Source organism: Argopecten irradians, chromosome 8 (genome assembly GCF_041381155.1).
Source record: "Argopecten irradians isolate NY chromosome 8, Ai_NY, whole genome shotgun sequence".
In the NCBI taxonomy this organism is placed as follows: domain Eukaryota; kingdom Metazoa; phylum Mollusca; class Bivalvia; order Pectinida; family Pectinidae; genus Argopecten; species Argopecten irradians.
The window spans coordinates 41502224-41522712 of record NC_091141.1 but is presented as its reverse complement, the minus strand read 5'-3'; the positions used below and the strand labels follow the sequence as shown (position 1 = coordinate 41522712).

At 35.3% G+C, this 20489-nt stretch overlaps 1 protein-coding gene across 1 annotated transcript in view; it reads left to right on the top strand.

The window, feature by feature from the left end:
* Positions 1–8973: 8973 nt before the first annotated feature.
* Positions 8974–20489, top strand: part of LOC138329908 (uncharacterized) — a 159859-nt gene continuing 148343 nt past the window's right edge. The window contains exons 1-2 of the mRNA XM_069277192.1: positions 8974–9090; positions 9182–9460. Coding sequence (XP_069133293.1) covers positions 9352–9460 — 109 coding nt within the window. The 5' untranslated portion in view covers positions 8974–9090; positions 9182–9351. The remainder of the gene's footprint in view (positions 9091–9181; positions 9461–20489) is intronic.

Here is a 20489-nt window from a genome sequence, read left to right as displayed (position 1 = left end):
TTTAGGAGAATGCTTCTCCTGATCCGGTCCAAAGGACAAAGGTCAAGGTCACTTTTGCTGAAGATGGAACTTTTTTATGTGCAGTATGTAAATTCACTATCCCTGGGGGGTGGAAATGTGGACTGTGATCAAGTCTGGAGAGTGGGGGGGAGGGCTTGTTATCAAGCTACCTCTTTACCCAAAGTCCTTGCTCATGATTGAGATTCAAAGGTCACTGTGACTGATTATTTTTGGGGATTCATCATTATCTATTTTCCTATTAAAGCACAGACTTCATACAGAACTTCCTTATCAAGAGTCCTTTGTTAGAATTGTTTTTCAGGTCTGAAAGTCAAATGTCAAAATACTTGCAAAGGTCAGGACCACATTTTTTGGTGTCAGGTGACTTTTGTGGGCTTCCTGTACCATTTAACATTGAAGATGCTCCACCGGTGACTGAGCATAAACAATACCCATCATTTGAACAATAACTGATGTATAATGGTGTTTGTATGGGTCTTATTAGCACAAAAATACATACAGTGTATAAAATAACTTCTGTTTCTTTGGTGCATGTGCAATCTGTACTTTATTCCATATAGGACATAGTACCACAAAATGTTTTCAGTACGCATCATTTTTAAAATTGTTATCTTTAAGTAAAATGAGAAACTCTGACTTTTCATTGATTTTTTCGGGATGCAATTAATTGTTTTTGATATTGTTATCTTGAAGTAAAATTATAAGCTCAAACATTTCAATGGTGGTAATGATATAAAGTAAGTAACTTTTGTAACTGAAGAAAAATACTTATTTGTCGGATCCAGCTTTCGATAGAGAAAAAATACCATTTGTCGGTGGTGGAGCATCTTTAAGTCGCCAAATAAAGTAAACACAAACTTATACAAGATGAAATTTAGTTGTTTTGTGGTTTGCTCCTGGCTCTACTTCACAGATTAACTGTTTTTTTCTTGCATCAAACAAGATCAGAGTTTGAGAAAGTGGAGTAATGCCGTGCTGACATTTAAATGCTAAATGATCTTGCGGTTTACCTTGGTTACGTTGGAGATTGATCGTGTTTTCTAATGCTTCTTAATGATAAACCTGTACTTCATTGATTTTAATTCCAGTGTAAACAACTTACAGAATTTACCATATGATTCTTAACTTCGTACAAAATGGCATAGGTGGATAATTGGTTAAGGTGTCTGATATTCTACCACTATATATATATCCCTCAACCTCTGAGTCATGGTGGCTGCAGAGTGGTTAAGGTGTCTGACATTCTACCACTAGCCCTCCACCTCTGGGTCACAGTGGCTGAGTGGTTAAGGTGTCTGACTTTCTACCACTAGCCCTCCACTTCAGGGTTACAGTGGCAGAGTGGTTAAGGTGTCTGACTCTCTACCACTAGCCCTCCACTTCAGGGTTACAGTGGCAGAGTGGTTAAGGTGTCTGACATTCTACCACTAGTCCTCTACCTCTGGACTGTGGTGGCTTAGTGGTTAAGGTGTCTGACATTCTACCACTAGCCCTCCACCTCTGGGTCACAGTGGCTGAGTGGTTAAGGTGTCTGACTCTCTACCACTAGCCCTCCACTTCAGGGTTACAGTGGCAGAGTGGTTAAGGTGTCTGACATTCTACCACTAGTCCTCTACCTCTGGGCTGTGGTGGCTTAGTGGTTAAGGTGTCTGACATTCTACCACTAGTCCTCTACCTCTGGGTTGTGGTGGCTGAGTGGTTAAGGTGTCTGACACTCTACCACTAGCCCTTCACCTCTGAGGGCAGAGCTATATAAACACACTTGAAATCACTTCAGTGAACATTTTAGAGAACAGTTGAGATAATTTGAAGGTTAGTAGGGGTGATTTAGATCTTTTATGAAGGTGCAATTTTGCACATTTGAGAGTGTTAAAAGGTCTATATTACAGCTCTATGACAGGTAGACATGGTCTATGGTTAGAGGCGGATGGTTTTGTATTATCTGTGGCACCATTGTGTGCCAACAGTAATAGATTCTTTATGGCATCAACACTATAGCAGAACTATGGTGAGGTTTCCATCATGATAACTTTAGAGGACAAAGTTCGGTGAATACAATACCTCGATGATTTACAGAGGATATGGCCGTGTTTACTGTAGTGACATCTACATACATCTATCCCATTAGCCGGTGGATGATTGATAGATATACAAGTCTAAATAGAATCAGATCCGATTGAAAAAGTAACATTAATGTTCAATGATTGTTTACATTTGTGAGACATTCATAAGCATATCTAATAGTGTTTAAACAGTAGGAATTCTATTCCTGATTACTATCGAGGTCTATTATTATTGACACGGCGCCTTGAGGGAATTAGTTCATTATAGACTATACCACTATGGTTGTATACTTACAACCGTCTAGATACTTTAAAGATGCTTCATCGCTGACAAATGGTATATTTTCACTATCAAAAACAGGAGCAGACGATTTAGTATTTTTCTTCAGTTACAAAAGTTACTTACTTTACACCATTACCACCATTGAAAAGTTTGAGCTTCTAATTTTACTTCAAGTTAAAAATATGAAAAATAATTAATTGCATCCCGAAAAAATTCTGTGTCACTATATCCTATATGGAATGAAGTACTGATTGCACATGCACCAAAGGCAAAATGAATTATTTTAATTATTTTTTTGTGTTAATTAGACATATATATATATATATATATATACACGATTGAACACCAATTATTGTTCAAATGATGAATATCATTTATGCCCTGTCGGCGATGGAGCATCTTTAAAGTGAATATGTGGGCAAAGGCCGCTCAAGGCTTAAGTTGGTAAAAACGGTGTTAACATATCAATTTTGATTTCTTATGAAAGAGAAAAATAAAATTTTCCGTCAAAATCTTTTTATATGCGAAGAAATTAATTTATATTATGAGAATCTTAAAATGTCCTCCCGTCTGTGTCCGTCTTGTCATTTCCACACAGCCTTGCTTTCAAAGAGTTATTTTTAGAGCTGTGCTTAATTTACACAGGGCTTTTTTCATAATTTCAAACCTCAAATCTAGACAATGTAAGCAGAACTTTACCATCGTTTTGATATGTAAGGACTTTTGGAAGGCCAATGAACGCATTTAAACTGGTTTTCTTTGCCCAATTATTCTCTTTAAAACCAGCCAAAAGAAAAGTAATAAAAGGCTGTAAAAGCTAAAACAGAAAAATCTCTCGAAGTGATATTCCAATAAAGCAGGGCTTTATGAAAACACATTTTTAACTAGTTCTCAAACCTTCAAGAATGATTCAGCGTGAAATACATAATCCTGACATGGTCCCAACCAAGTGTTGTTGTTTTTCAGGTTCCAAAATCCAAGATGACCTCCATATCACCATCTTGAAAATACATTTTTAATTAATGAAGTCTTCTCATATTTTGCTGGTGCAATTGATGTGAAATTTGTCTGACATGATCATGGCCCCGACCTAGTGTTGTAGTCTACCCAGCATTTGAAAATTTTAAAGAAGCCTATTCTGATCGGTGTATGAGACATACAAGGACTCTCACCTGTGTATGGGACATACATTCTGATCAGCTAATTACGAGGCATCATCACCAGGGAAATTCGACTGCATGTGTAACATTTCCTTGGATATTCTGAGACTGACGAAGTGTAGATCTGCCGATAACTCGAAGTTGATTGACTGTAACAACTCCATATCACCTGCTTATTGAAGCTATAAACAAAAGCTGGCGCTGGTGTGTGTGAAGGCTGGATTGGTAGTGTTGTGGCTACTCTCTCACTCTATACATCTATTTCCTTAATTAGTAGTGGAATTAATGTGGATAATTACCTGATAATTAAGGTGATATATTTATAGTAAGGAAATACATTATCTGTGTTTAAATAAATAATTAATTAAAACAGAAGAAATCAAATTAGACAGATAATATAAACATCAAAATGGTAATTAATTTACTTTAATATTATTCTCAGGCAATATAGACATCAAATAGTAATTCATGTAATTCATTTAGAAAATATAGACATCAAATTGTAATTCATCTAATTCATTCAGAAAATATAGACATCAAATTGTAATTCATCTAATTCATTCAGAAAATATATACGTCAAAATGATAATTCATATATTACTCTCCAAAAATATAGGCATCAAATGGTAATGTATTTCATTCAGAAAATATAGACATCAAATGGAAATTCATGTAATTCATTCAGAAAATATATGTATTTCTCTCCGAAAATTTGGGTTTGCAGTGTATGTTTAGATAGTTTTAATCTTTTTTGTCAATTGTGAATTGGCATTCAAAGAAACTACACCAAATCCTACTCAAAATCAAAACATGACTTGACTTCTAACTCTAGACCTGCAAATATAGTAGCTCAAGATGTACTCTATGGGCTTCAATAGTACATAGGCCTAACAGGTTCATCTTGCCCAACTTATTGTACCAGAAATCAGTCATCAGTATATTTAATCTAGATGTTACTTGTGAGAACAGATAGAAATGTGGATTGATATTGAATAATTCAGAGCTACCAGCAGTGACATTGGATACTGAGGCCACCAATGTATATGTATACAGCATGACTGGCCGATTTACTCTCGTCATTACTGGCGATGTCTGCCCGGCTGGAGTATTGATTTAGTTTTAATATAATTACCCGGTTTTTCGTTTTCAGTAAATATTAGGATTTTTGTACATTATATTTAAACAATAATTTTAGAATTATTGATTTTTGGTGGTTTAAGTACACATGTCCGTCGTAAGTTTGTTCATCCATTTATAAAGCACAATATATCATACTATATATATATGTGGGAAAATAATTAACATTACTATCACATCAACAGTGGTAACAAATCAAAGAATCACATGATTTTCTGTATGACAGACTTTGATGAGAATGAATTGATCGCCATGGAAACATATATATTAGTTGTAGGATTGACACCTCCTGTCACTAGTAATACATGATAAAAGAGATTTTCATTCGTTATTAGGTCATTTTGGTTATCCGTCATCCATCACTGTTCGGATATACCCACGAAATATCCAGCCATGGAGGATGTAAAGGGATTACCTCCCCCTGATTTCTGCTTCCTCTACCACCAGGGTTGATTTGGTATAATACCAATTTAGCTTTCGTGGCTTTTCTAGCTCCATTTTTTATTAATTTGTCCAAAGGTGTTTTGCCGTACTGTCACATTCCTGTAGACTTATGAAGGCTTAACATTTCAGTCACTCTTTATTATCATACCGAGTTAGCTAGCTCATAAACCTACATCGGACAGAGGTCAATAGAAAACAATCGTTTCTTCTTTTTATACAGATACTGAACTCATATGACTGAAAAGTAAGACACATTTATCAAGAACACGTTTACAATGAATTCATGGTTATACCATAATAATTTTCATTCCCTATCAAGGTTATCAAGGTTCCTATATGATATCTGTTATACCATATTCGCCATGATGTGAGCCCCTCCCCTATAATCACCCCTCCTCAATTACCACCCCCCTCCCCCTATAAATGCCTCTCCTATATTAGCGCCCCCCTATAAACCTCCCTATAAGCGCCCCCCCTATAACCCCTATCCCTATCAGCGCCCCCTCCCCATAAGCGCTCCTCCCCTTTTCTGGAGAAGGAGTTGAATTTGTATAAATGCCCCCATCCTGTGGGTTTAACAATATTTCACAACATGTGATGCCTCTAACATCATATTACATAAAGTTGCAAGTCTTTTACATGTGAATCAAGACATAAAAATGCATCTCAAAGGTTAAAAATCATACTGTTTACTGGAACAGATAAATGTGTCATGAGTACAGAGAAAATGTTAAAATATTGCTGATTTTTTTCGTCCACAAGTTACATTTTGGTTCACTAATCAGCCCCCCCTCCCCCTTGTTAGTTTTTAAGGGCCCTGAGCTTATTACAGCAAATGCGGTATGTGTATAATGAACTCTGCTTATTGATTTTGTTGGTCCCCAGAGGTTTGTTATAACCATGTTTTCCTCTATTATAAGCATATAAGACTTTTGGAAAAGTAACATAATGAATTAATGACAAAAATAATACATAAAATATTAAAAAGTGTGAAATGCTGTTAAGAGCAGATGAATGCGTGATAAGATGTTCCTAGTACTCAGGTGTAATAACAAGAAAATCAAAAATATTTTACAAGCTGGAATAAAAAAGTTGAGATTCATAAACAAGTTTAATATTTATGGCAGGATCCTGGTCCCAAATGACATAGAATGCTATTGAAAACCCCTCTTACACCTATATCAGCTGTCAAATCAAATACATTTTCTCCATGTGTAATCCTCCGATATCGCAGTGGGCCTATAAATTGCAGAAATATTAAGACATAATTCTTCATGTGATGGAGATTGAAGCATGTACCAAGGACATAGAGAAAATCCCAGGCTCCCAAATGTATGAGATGAATATGAGAAGAGAGACTCGGAAAACTTAAGTGCCTGGAGGGAAGAAAAGAGTTTACAAATAAGTTCAGATTAAATATTAGAGGAGTGCACAAAGGTCTTAATTTAAAGATGGTGTTTATGGTTGCATTGTTAGATAATTGCAATTTGGGAGGCTGTGGTATCTTTTTGTTGTATCTCCTTGTGATATTATGTTTTGGGAGGCTGTGGTATATAAGTGTTGTGTCTCCTTGTGATAGTGTGTTTTGGCAGGTTGTGGTATGTCAGTATTGTTTCTCCTTGTGATTGTATGTTTTTGGAGGCTGTAGTATATCAGTGTTGTATCTCCTTATGACAGTGTGTTTTTGGAGGATGTGGTATGTTTTTGTTGTGTCTTCTTGTGATAGTGTGTTTTAGGAGGTTGTAGTATGTTCTTGTTGTATCTTCTTGTGATAGTGTAATTTAGGAGGCTGTCATATTTTAGTATTGTGTCTTCTTGTGATAGACAATTTCCTGACTTGTTTTTTCTGTTACTTTTGAGTTCCTACTTGATTTCTTTATGATTATTTTTCATGAGAAAAACTCATAAGGTACAGGATATTCACACAAAGGAATGTTTTTACTTATTAATAACACTTAGAGATGAATGCAGTTGATGAAAGTGTTGCAGTAAAAGCTTTTATTTCCGACTGTTAAAAGCAGAGCAGGAAGCAAAGCCAGACGGAGTACTTGACATGGTAGCTGATCCTATAGCTCACACACTGATGGCTATTTCCTAAGTGACCATATTTTTGACAGCATACCACTCTTAATTTCCATGATTTTCTTTAGATTGTGTACAGAATAGACAGTTAATCTTCATGTATGGATTTATCTAACAAAAGGGATTAATGACACGTAAAGCAATGAAATGTTGAAGTTTCCTTGTTATTGTCTGATTTCAAAGCCAATTAAGGTCTAATTATCAATTGAATAAATTGTTTTGACCTATAAAATTTAGGTGCTTTATTTTAAAAAAAAGTTTTCTTAAGTCATAAATCTAACTGAAAGTATGCCCCGGAATTCCAATGTCCCCTGTCTACCTGTGTAGAAAATTATCAAAGAATGATTATCAATTTGTGTACGATAACCTAACAATGAAACAGGCATCTCTGATACTCTAGGGATTGCTATCACTGACATTATATCCACCCCTGGACTATCTCATAGTAAAACTGGAGGCAACAGAACAGGTAATTTAGTCCTTTGATGTACATTAAAAGAATCACATAATGGTACACTGTTGGGCGTCACGCTATCTGTAGTCTTTAAAAGATCTTTTCAGGCCTTTGATCGGTCAGATTTTTTTCTTCTGAACTGCCTTCATTTGAACTATGAGATAGTCCAGGGTTGGATATGATGTCAGTGATAGTAACCCCTGGAGTATCGAGGATGTCAGTCACAGAGGCAGTAAACCAAGCTTACAGAGCATGCATTAAAGGTCTAAATAGCTTATAAAGCTATAATCATATATATATAGTTACATAGGTGGTAAATTAGTTCCTAAGATACTTAGTACTCTTTAGCCAAATCTGCCACATGCAGTCTGTAGTGTTTAAAAATAGGTAAGCATTATCTAGGTTGTAAAAGGACTGAGTATTCTTTTAGCCAAATCTAGTTCTTTGTAGTCTTCAGTATTTAAAACTAGGTTTGCATTATCTAGGAGGTAAACTAATAATTAGGAAGTTTGTGTCTAAGTTGATTGTTTTGAGATTTTGAACATGACTGAAACCAGGAAGTAGATAGCCATAACTGTTTCACTGCATATAACTCGGAAAACCATGCATATAGCATGCACAGTTATACATCATGGGAATCAGGCTAATTGAAATGGACAGCAGATCCAGTATATCTCCATAGTATGGTTAGCTTCATTGGAAAAAGGCATACAACTTTGATTCAACTATTTCCTCAATGATGATGCTAGCTGAATTGCTTTGAAATATGCTTGCAGAGTCAATTTCTTTGCTTGAATTTCTAAAGCCTAGCTAGTGAAGGAATACCATTTGACCAAAACATATATACAATGAATTAATAATTTTTGGAGGATCTAAGTATGTTCTGAAAACTTGAAATAGTAGAATAAGCTTGCGATACTTTTGTATGGGATGTTCTATTGTCTGTTTATGATAAGAGAGGGAGAATGTATCATATTGGATTAGGGATCATACAAACTGACGAACGTCTATGTGGTCCATCCCGAGTGTAGACTGTTATGTTTGATGTCACTTCCTGTTTCCTTACAACGCGTGTAACTGGCGGGTGAATATGACACAGATACATGTCCTGTCCCCCTCCCCCAAGCCTATCCTTAGATTGGTTGGTAGAAGCCCACCTGAGCTCCATACTGCATTGTTGTGCCCCTACCCACTTTTGTGTTGGCACTAATGGAAACTACAAGGCTATATTATTACGCAGCGATGTTGGTAAACATTCCGAACATGATTTCATACTACAGACTCTGGATCTTCTGAATGTTTGCTTTTGTTGTATGTGTAGACCTTCGGAATATTACCAAGTTAAACATGCGTGATAATATGATCAAACATTTATCAAATAATTATTCAACATTGTTAAAAATGGCTATTAACTGTTATAGCCCTTTTCTTATTGAAATGAGCTCAGTAATTATTCATCACGAATATTGAGTTTTCTCCTGACGGAATATGCAAAAGTGGTATATATGTGTATAGCATAGTGTTATTTGTGTTTCAGAGGTCAACTGAGTTCCGACCGTAGTGGCCAAACATCAGAGACTGGACATCAGCTGTGTTCGTTCAAGTGTAAAATGGATATCTACCATGTTCAGTGAAGTGTGAAAGGATATCTCTATTGCGTTTGATTTGGTTGGGGATATTTATTGTGTTCCGTTTGAATAAACAACCATGACTTCCATGAACCAGGCCAAAGGATGCTATTCCGAGTTTACTCACCCATCTCTAAAAGATCACATCAACACCAACAACACGTCGGCCCTGAAGCTGGCCATTCTAGGTAAGTTGTATTTATATATATATATACCCCCCTGGTATTCATATTTTCAAATTACACAAAAAAAAAAAATGGGATTGTAACCCAAAATTACCTCCCTCCCTCCCTCCTCCAGATATAATTTTTTTCTTGAGCACAGTGTAAAACTAATCATTACTGTACATCTGCTTATATCTATTACTGAATTCTTTTTAATTAAAATGCTCCACCACCAACAGAGAATAAACGATACTCATCATTTGAAAAATAATTTCTGTTTAATCATGTAATATATGTATATATATGTCTAATTAACACAAAAAAATAATATGAAATAATTCATTTTGCTTTTGGTACATGTGCAATCGGTACTTCATTTCATATAGGACATAGTGCCACAGAATTTTTGCGGGATGCATTTATCATTTTTAATAATTTTATCTTTAAGTAAAATTAGTAGCTCAAACTTATCAATGGTGGTAATGGTGTAAAGTAAGTAACTTTTGTAACTGAAGAAAAATACTTATTTGTCTGCTCCTGTTTTTGATAGAGAAAAAAAGTACTGTTTATTAGCGGTGGAGCATCTTTAGTCATCAGAATACTATATACCTTATCAGAAGTCAAACAGTGGCTATCAAATCTAGTTCGCTGTGACCTTTTTTTCAATTTTTATCTATATTCTGAACTCGCATTCACAAACCCAAGGATTTGCGGGCAAATATATTGTGAACAAGTTTGAAGAATATTAGCTGTGATAATTTGCTTGTTTGAAATAACTGCTGCTATCAAAGATATACAGTAAGGACAATCTGCAGAAACTTGGCAGCCATGTTGGAAAACATGGGTGGATGTGTATGCAGGATATTTTTGCTGAAATTTTGGTTGTTATGGTAATCAGGTCACCATAAACAAGTTTTGTGAAATGGCCAATAACTCATTAGCTATATTTTGGATCAATTTTGTTCAAACTTGGTCGGTTGTAAAATAATAGATGTCTATAATTTCACAATCACATGCTTCTTTGATGTGAAGTTTCATTGAAATAATTGACCCAGTAGTTTAGAAGGATTTGCCCAGACAATATTTTATCTTGGAAAAAAACCCCAAAAAAAACCCCAGCAACAACAATGTTTTTTGTGGTCTGGTTTCATTTTGGCAAATAAAAACATGCATGTACATTTTATACACATGCATAATTACTGCCAAGTTCCTTTGAAATTAGCAGTTACCATGGTAACATGATAGAGGAATATTTGGTTGCCATGGTCTCCAATAAGGGTTCGGGGTGTTAAGTATTGCCAATGGCCCTATAACTAGGCTAGTGTGAAAACATAGTGTTATGGGTCAGGGTAGGTGACATTTATGGTATATAATACAAACATCTTTTCACCACAAATCAATATGGACCCATCAATATTGATGCTGTGTAATCCTGCTGCTTTATTGTAGGATTGCGGCTACCTTTGGAGTTCTTAAAGGTCAAGCTTAGAAACGGCGGTCTTGTTAATATGATGATGATCAGTGACAAATAATGGTCTGCTGAGAATGCTATAATACTGGATCAGACTTTATATACTACAGCATGAATATTACTTCAGACAAGATCTTAGATAATGGCAGTCTGAATTTGTTTTGCTGCAATGGGATGTTCATTAGTAAACAATTTGGATTTTCAACTTCTTATCTGAAACCTTTGAAGTAATTTTAATGGAATTTGCATAAGGTTTTCAGTATCTAAGGTGAAATAAGATAGATTTTGTCCTGGTTGTAACAGCTGTAGTTAGGTCCTATGTAAGCATTACTCCTGCCAGTAATCATTTGTAAAATTGATCTAGTTATGCCCCTGTGAATGAAGACATATTTTATTATTGTACAGTTGCTTCTTTTATGTAAGATTATCAAATAGTACCTTCACCACTTTGTCATATTTGTGTCACAGAGTTTAAGAACTATATATAGTTGTAGAATATGTCAGAGACCTTAACCACTCAACCAATGAAGGTCTAGTTGTAGAATGTCAGACGCCTTAACCACTCAGCCGTTGTGACCCAGAGGTGGAGGACTAGTGGTAGAATGTCAGACGCCTTAACCACTCAGCCACTGTGACAAAGAGGTGGAGGGCTAGTTGTAGAAATCAGACACCTTAACCACTCAGCCACTGTAGCCCAGATGTAATAAAACAACAACAAAAAAACAAAAAAAATTCAGGGGATAGAAATGCAACTTATTTTTCACAGTTTTGATGAATTCATGTTTATCAGTTTGTACTTGCAACAGAGTACAGGATTTATGTTTAATTTAATCACTGCCTGCAGACTGCCAGGAATCGAACTCGAGACCTCTGGATTACTGACGCTCAACTGATCGAGCTAAAGAGATGATATGCCTTTAGAAAATACTTGAGTGAGATTGACTCTATAAAAGAGTCAAATTAAATATCCATTTGATTCTTTTGGCATTATACATTTGATGAGAGATGTAAAAGGCCCAAGGGACCTGTACAATTTCCTGACTAACTCACCCCCTGGGAGGAGAAGAAGGGAAGACTACAGTTAAATCATTTGTAATGGTAGATATAAAAATTGTCTTACAGAAACCCAAAGTTCTTCAGTGGTTTCAATATAGATAAGTATATATTGTTATGTATGAGACAGGATCGTCAGCCTCGCCTCTCTGTCCCCTAGGTTATCTGGAATAGGAAACAATAATAACTACACATTATGTGGGAATGTCAGGAAGTTCAGAAAGTTTTACAAAAATTTGAAATACTCTTTGGCACATTAATTACCGTATTCGTCCCAATGAGTACCCAGGGTGCTTAAAAATTGAAGCAAATCAGGGGGCGCTTAATGGAAACAAATTTGGACTGGCCTTTTATAAAATAATTATTCTACAAAGTAAGTCATAAATCAATTTGCAAAAGAAACCAACACAATTTATATTATTTTCAGTCTGAATTTAATTCAAATTAAGTGAAATTGAAGCCTAAAAAAAGGGGAAGGGGGCATATAGGGATAGGGGCACTTATTGGATAAAATTCGGTAAGTGTAGATGTCTTCATGAAAGATTACAGATTCTACATATATATCAGGGTTTCGTGAGTATTGTCTCTTAAGAAGCCTACATTAATTACACCCTAATGATGGGGTAGATTGGAAAAACGCCTTTCACTTCATTAGTTGTCCTATGACGGACAGCTTTAGTAGTAGATTGTCAAGACATTAAAACACAACAGCAACCATTCTGAGTGATGTATCGAAGCCTTCGCGGCCTGACTGTTGAGAACTGTATCTCAGAAAGGAAATTAAATTTCTTAACAATAAATCACCAAGACCAGAGTCATGGAATGAGTTACTTAAAAAAATAATTGAAATTTATTGAAATACTTTTGTTTTAAATCTGCAGATATTTTTATTTCCCCTTTTAACACTTAAGAAGCTTTGGTAGTTTAATTAAGATTTTTATATTTTATTGTTTTAAGATGCTGAAATTGCTCCAAGAAAGCTTAGTAAAAATAAAAAATTAACTGTTGGAAACTTGAACTTTTAAGAGGACAAATTATCTAGCTCTGCATTGTTAGCTTAACACACAAAAGTATAATACAAAAGAAGATCTATATCTGGTTAGCTTAATACACATTAGTACATTTATGTAGAAGATTTAGATCTGCATGGTTAGCTTAATACACATTACAGTAAAACATGTTTATGAGGAACAAGCCCACAATACATTTGTGTTTATAACAGAGTTATTTTTCTTCTTTGTCAAGGTTCCTTTAAGATGTCTATAATATGTGTATAACAAACTTTGCTTATAATGAAGTGATTTTGTTGGTCCCCAGAGGTTTATTACAGCCATGTTTTACTGTAGTACATTCAGATTGAAGATCTACACCTAGTTAGCTTTTAATGCACATTAGTATAATAAGCTTTAGAATAATGTAATCTTTTGTCAAAGCTACAAATTAAAGTAGTGGATAAAGGTATACTTTGCATAATTATACCCAAAAATGATTGAAAATTGGTGTTTTATTTCAAAACTATAAATTAATTTGAAAATAAATTCTAGATTTTGAACTAATCAAACTTTTTGGTTTGCGAGTGATTGTAACGACTTGGTTAACCAATGGGATGAGAATCTCAATCAGGATAAGGCTGTTATTAAAACTCTGATGCGCCTTTTGTCATTCTGGGTAATTAGAACAGAACTACTATTATAATTCCAACAGCATGTAATTCAAGTAAAAAATAAATCAACAGTTCTAGCATTATATGTTAAATTAGAACTTTATTTATAACAGTGAACAAAATATTGGACATGAAACTGATTTCAAACAAGATACCTCTATTGAACTATTTCTTGATTCAAAGCAGGTATGTAAAGATGATGTTGGTGATTTATAAGTAATGTTGGCATGGTTTAAATTATAGCAACTTGACTGTATGTCGACAGTGATTGAGCTTATTGTACTCAATTCAGACATAAACTTTGCACCAATTATGATTTATTATCTCTTCATGTATTCAATTTTTATTTAGTTCTGAATCCTTTCATGAGAACAGTATGCTGGAGTAAAATGTATTTTGAAATACTGTTCTCTTTTGTTTATAACGATATAGTTCTGGAGGTGAATGTATTGCTCTGATTAGTATATATATAGTCCTGAAAGTAGTAATAGTCATGTCTGTTTTAGTTTGTGGATTTCAAATGCACGGGCATCTGTTTTTAGACGTGTAGTGAAGGTTTAAAGTCAAACATACTTACATGTCCTTTGTGTAAAGAGAAACTTCCCTGTCTATTGCTGATGATAAATGTATTGCCTGCTTGTCCTCTCTAAGTCTACATGTGCCAAGCTTTGTTTGAATAACTCATGAAGAATTTGGAGAAGGTTTAAAGAAGCTTATAATCTGTTTTAATGGTTTGTTTAACCTTTTGAAGAATTTCCAGCCTGTGTCTTAGGTTCTGAAACAGAGGTTTCCAGGATATTTAACCCAATAAGTACCCAGGTGCTTAAAAAATTGAAATGAAAAAGGGGGTGCTTAATGGAAACAAATTTGGAGTTGCCTTTCATAAATCAGTTTTCAAAAGATATCAGTTAGAAAACCAACACAGATTTCATATTTTCAGTCTGTATTTATTTCAAAGTCAAGTGAAATTGAAGCCTAAGAAGGGTGAGGTGCGCTATGAGGATGGGGGTGCTTATTGAATCAAATACGGTAATGTCAATGTCTCAGGCTGTTCTATACCATATAAGTACTTTTACTATAAAAAACATAAACTTTCTTAGAGCATTTAAAAAAGGTCAAGGTTACTATAAATAACGGATGTTAACCTTGACCTGTGTTTCCATGCCCTAAAACTAGTGTTATTTATAGTAATCTTGACCTGTGTTTCCATGCCCTAAAACTAGTGTTATTTATAGTAACCTTGACCTGTGTTTCCTGCTCTAAGAAAGTTTGTGTTATTTACAGTAATTTTGACATTAGGTAACAAACTGTACAATTTTGGAATGTACTTGCTATTAGTATTGCTGAACAATCAAATTGGATGATATTGTAGGTGAGAATGTAGGTCAATGTCTTGGGCAGGTATAATAATATATAATACATGTATTGATCTACAAAAGTATGGAATATATGGTGTCAGATAGAAGTCTGTTTTGACAAATTAGACCAGTGATCCAGTTGCATGACCCGCGCCACAGCTATAGGAGAAATGATAGATGGTCAATGATAGGGTTCTGTAACTACAAAAGATATACCAGTTAATGTCTCAGGGGTATGTAGTCCTGTTAATAACCTAGAGTTCATTCTAATGAATATTGTCCTGATTTAATGATTCCTGGCACGGTAACCTGACATCCCCCGACCACGGTAGCTCCCTGTAGGGGCTGTAACAGATGTAGAGCCAACCATTCCAATACTCCGTGTCGGGGACAATGTATAGAATAACATTACAAGATCAGCAAACATGGAGATGTGGAAGCAACCCTGTGATAAAATCAATCTATAATTGATTTCTTATTGACACATTTTATGCTCCTGCCATGAAATCAGGAAAGGGGGAGGTATATATGGGGCTTTGTTACAATATTTTGTATCATCCTGTTGTGTTCTTTCTGCCTCATCCTAGCTGTCTCATCCTGTTGTGTTCTTTCTGCCTTGTCCTAGCTGTCTCATCCTGTTTGTGTTCTTTCTGCCTCGTCCTAGCTGTCTCATCCTGTTGTGTTCTTTCTGTCTCGTCCTAACTGTCTCGTCCTACATGTCTCTTCCTAGCTGTCTTGTCTCATATGTCTCTTCCTAGCTGTCTCATCCTATATGTCTTGTCCTAGCTGTCTCATCCTATATGTCTTGTCCTAGCTGTCTCATCCTATATGTCTTGTCCTAGCTGTCTCATCCTATATGTCTCTGTCTCTTCTCTAGCTGTCTCGTCCTATATGTCTCTTCCTAGCTGTCTCGTCCTACATGTCTTGTCCTAGCTGTCTTGTCATATATGTCTCGTACTAGCTAGCCTTCTTGTCCTAGCTGTCTTGTCCGGCTGTCTTGTCCTGGCTGTCTTGTCATATATGTCTCGTACCAGCTGTCTTGTCCTAGCTGTCTTGTCCTACATGTCTTGTCCTGGCTGTCTTGTCATATATGTCTCATACTAACTGTCTTGTCCTAGCTGTCTTGTCCTACATGTCTTGTCCTGGCTGTCTTGCCATATATATATGTCTCTTACTAGCTATTTTGTCCTAGGTGTCACATCCTAGCTGTCTCGTCCTATATGTCTCGTCCTATATGTCTCGTCTGAGCTTCATATCCTGTCCTAACAACCTGTCATTCATCAATTGAAATACACAAATGATGGTACAAATTCTATTCCAACCGAATTCTGGCGTCATCTTTTAAGTGGATCTTATATCATACGGAGGCGAGGGCAATAATGTCTTGACTGCCTTAGGATTCTACAGCAGACCCTTACCAAAGACCTTCTACCAACACCGTTGGACTAAATTTAGTTACACTCCTGATCAGACAAAGTATGATGTTACGACCTCACTGTCTCCGCCGACTATGTGGAACTCTTCTTGGTATATTTTGGTTTCTTACGGACAACTTATAAACTTCTAGGTCAATTTCAATGAGACTTCACAGCAATGTTGAAGATCATGTGTAGATGAACATGCAGAAACTTATGTTATTTTGTCTATAATTGTGTTGCTTGGAAACCAGGTCACTGTACACAGGTTTTGTAAATTAGTCAGTAAATTGTCAGATTTTTGATTAATTTTATTCAAACCTGGTCAATGATTGAAACATATATGAATGTCTAAAATATTTGCATCATATACTTCAGTAGCGTTACCATGGATGCAACAAAATGGAGGTCACAAAGATCTCAAATACAAGATGGCGGAAGAGGTGGTTTCTTTTGTGTAATTTATTACAGTTTTAGTTCAAGATATAATGAATTATTTGTTTTCAAATCTTTCATGAAATTGCCATTACAAACAATTAGAATTAAGATTCCCATGCAATTTCCGTTCAAATTCTTCAAATCACAAATTTCTGTTAACTCATGCTAATTCCTTGATAAATTTCCTCTATAAAAATGTTTAATCAAGAATTTGCTTGCAGTAAATTTACAAATTGCTCCTTGAATGATGAAATTGGTATTTCTTGGAATACGGAAAGCTTCTTCAAGCCTTAATCTGGCCATTTAAATGTGGTTTAAATGTTCTTAAGAAGCTAATGAAATGTCAAATTGGCTAAATGTCAAATGAAACTACACACACTGGCACAAATTAACTACAATAAGGGAAAATTAATTAACTTTAAAAAACTGGACCCCAAGGAAATAGGAGGGTTGCTAGGCAAGTTCATGCAGAGTGCTTCAAATAACTTTCATCAAGATTAGATTTGATGTCAAAGTGTTGATTTATATGTATGGATCATGTGGGAATGTGTTGCATACAACAGAAATTAAACTGAAACAACTGTCTGCTTCTCAGGGCTGTTTTTCTGGTCATCAACCACAAAAAGACATGTACTTAAGTTTCTTTCGTCTGTAACTGAACTGCTGAAGACATCACCCTGGCTATTTTTTCCAAGAATAGTTAATTACATTTTGACCAAACAAGGTCAATGTGTTTTTTATGGACATATTTCGCCCACCGTAACCAGATGACCGTTAGCGGATAGAACTGGAGTGTTATATTTAGTGGAGTCTGTGGTCAGCCATTGTGTTGTCTCTCATGTCTTAACTGTCGTCTGCTTCTAACAATTCTTGTTTTTATGTTTATTTAAATGTCATAAGGGGCTTATTTCCCCTACATTGTCCATTGATGAGCCTATTGAATTTTGGATTCTAATCATCAAAAAAATACCCCAAAAATTAAAAGGACGCCATCTTGGGATTCTAAGGTGTTTTTCCTTATTTTTGAGAAGCTTTTGATGGATATTCCACAAAGTTTATTTGTAGGGCTGGCTTGGTCTAAGTCAGTGCTGCAATGTAAAAGTTTAGACGGATTGAAAACATGGAACTGTGACCGGAGCCCTGGTTGGATTGGGCAGGTCACGTTAGTATTGATGTTGTAGTAGTTCGTCATGATGGGGGAAATTAGCGGGGCACAATTAACACATAGTATATGATACGGTTGTTTATTTGCAAGTGAGAGGTAAAATTACACATAATCCAATGATAATACACAACATAGTCACAAATAGGATATATACAGTTCCACTCGAAGTTGTAGGGCGCCCGGAAAGTCAAGTCTCCACACGATGAATTAAGTCAAAATAATTTTACGCGATCCGTAATAACCTTCATATAAAATCCCCGCTAGGTAAAGGTAAAATACATATTTCCAAACAAGTCCCCCCCACCGCTTGTTTCTAATCCTACGTCTATCCTCTCACTAAACTCATCCTCTCCTAACAACTGATGTATCGTCCTTTTTATAAGTAATCATATCCTATTCTACTCTAAAAATCCTAGGTGGCAATTGCCTTTCCCTGACTCCAAAGTTCTCAAAAATAGAGTGACATGTGCTTCTCAAGGCAAAAATGAGTGAGAAAACAATTAACATGTCTACATATAAAAAAAAAAGTAAAAGGTTTGAGATAATTGAAGGCTTAATCCTTTCCTGTTTGTCCCAGGAAGTAAGGGATTAACTCTGACACCTTTAGCTAGGATATATACTTGACAATAGATAATTAATTACAGGTAAAAATGAAAATGACTTACATATGACAGAAATGGTTTAGATAATGATTTTATGTTAATTTCCAATAAAATATATAGACTATTTGAATAAAGAGAAAAATAAGATAAATTGTGCAAATTTAGTATTTGCACTGGTGAAATGCTTCCCCTTCTTCCTAAATTGATTTGTCCTCAAATCAAAAATTGAGGTGCAATATGAACATCATACAAACAATTATGGACATATAGACATGTACAGGAATGAAATAGGTATAAGATATCAATGACCTTGAAATTTTTTTTGTATATTGTAAGTTGCATGATTGGAATATAGTTTCATATTAGGTTAATTTGCAAAAATAGAGTATGTACAGGTATATGAAAATTACATATGTACATTATAACTACCCGGTACCGGAATTGTATAAACAAAACAAAAAAAAAAAACACATGATATGGCCAGAATCATGTATGTACATAGCATGAAATATTGCATAACATACATATAGTCTTTCTCAGGGTAAAAGATATTTTTTGCAAAATGCAAACAAAATCATTTGATAGTAAATATTTAAGTAGTGAAGTACAATCATGTATAGATATTCATAAGATCACCATCTCAATAATGGACACATTAGGAAAGATTCAGATCAAGAGCATTTTGGATGTTTCTTGAAGTCACTTTTGGTAGAACTCAATAAAGTCTTTAGAAAGTATAAATACATTTGGCTCTTGCATTGAAAAATTTATTTGAAATGTAATGATGATATGTAAGGATCTGGACATCGGTTAGGAAATGAACGATGATGACTGTTCTGGACATCGGTTAGGAAATGAACGACGATGACTGTTCTGGACATCGGTTAGGTAATGAACGACGATGACTGTTCTGGACATCTGTTAGGTAATGAACGACGATGACTGTTCTGGACATCAGTTAGGTAATGAACGACAATGACTGTTCTGGACATCGGTTAGGTAATGAACGACAATGACTGTTCTGGACATCGGTTAGGTAATGAACGACGATGACTGTTCTGGACATCGGTTAGGTAATGAACGACGATGACTGTTCTGGACATGGGTTGGGTAATAAACGACGATGACTGTTCTGGACATCGGTAAGGTAATGAATGACGATGACTGTTCTGGACATCGGTAAGGTATAATGAATGGATATCGGTTGGGTAATATATAATAAGACGCAAGGACGTTGTTTAACACTGATAATCACAGGTAGAGTTAGAATTTAACTGGCTGATTCTCTGCATATATGATAAATAACTATAATGCAACACTTTGGAATCTTGGCCATGTCGATATACACACTCCTTGTCCTTTATGTGATCTTTTCCAGTTGACAACAATGGTCCTTGACGCTCAATAACAAAAATATTTGTGGATAATTGGTAAGGTTGACATTCCATGGCAGGTACTGGCTTTGGTAATAGAACAAGTATAACAGCTTCCTTTATAGAAAACATGTAAAAACAAAAGTTACTGGTTTGTATGGTGAGTTATCTCCTCTTCCAATAATGTCTGAAGACAAACTGAATGTTAGATTGCATAATATATGGGTAAATGAGATACAACCACAAAATCAACATGTGACACTAAGTTATCTGACAGGAATCTATTATTTTTATAAAATATGAAAAGGATTCATTTTGATTGATATTTAAATAAAAGTCTTATATAAATTGGACACAAAAATTGTTTTATCAAAACTCTTGAATGAATGTTACACCGTTCACCAGCAGTTTAAGGAACTAACAAAGTAGTCCCCGCTAGCATATGAGGAAGTTATCATAGCGAAATTTTGTACGTTTATTGTTCTTACATAATTGTTTGTAATTTACCTGTGAAT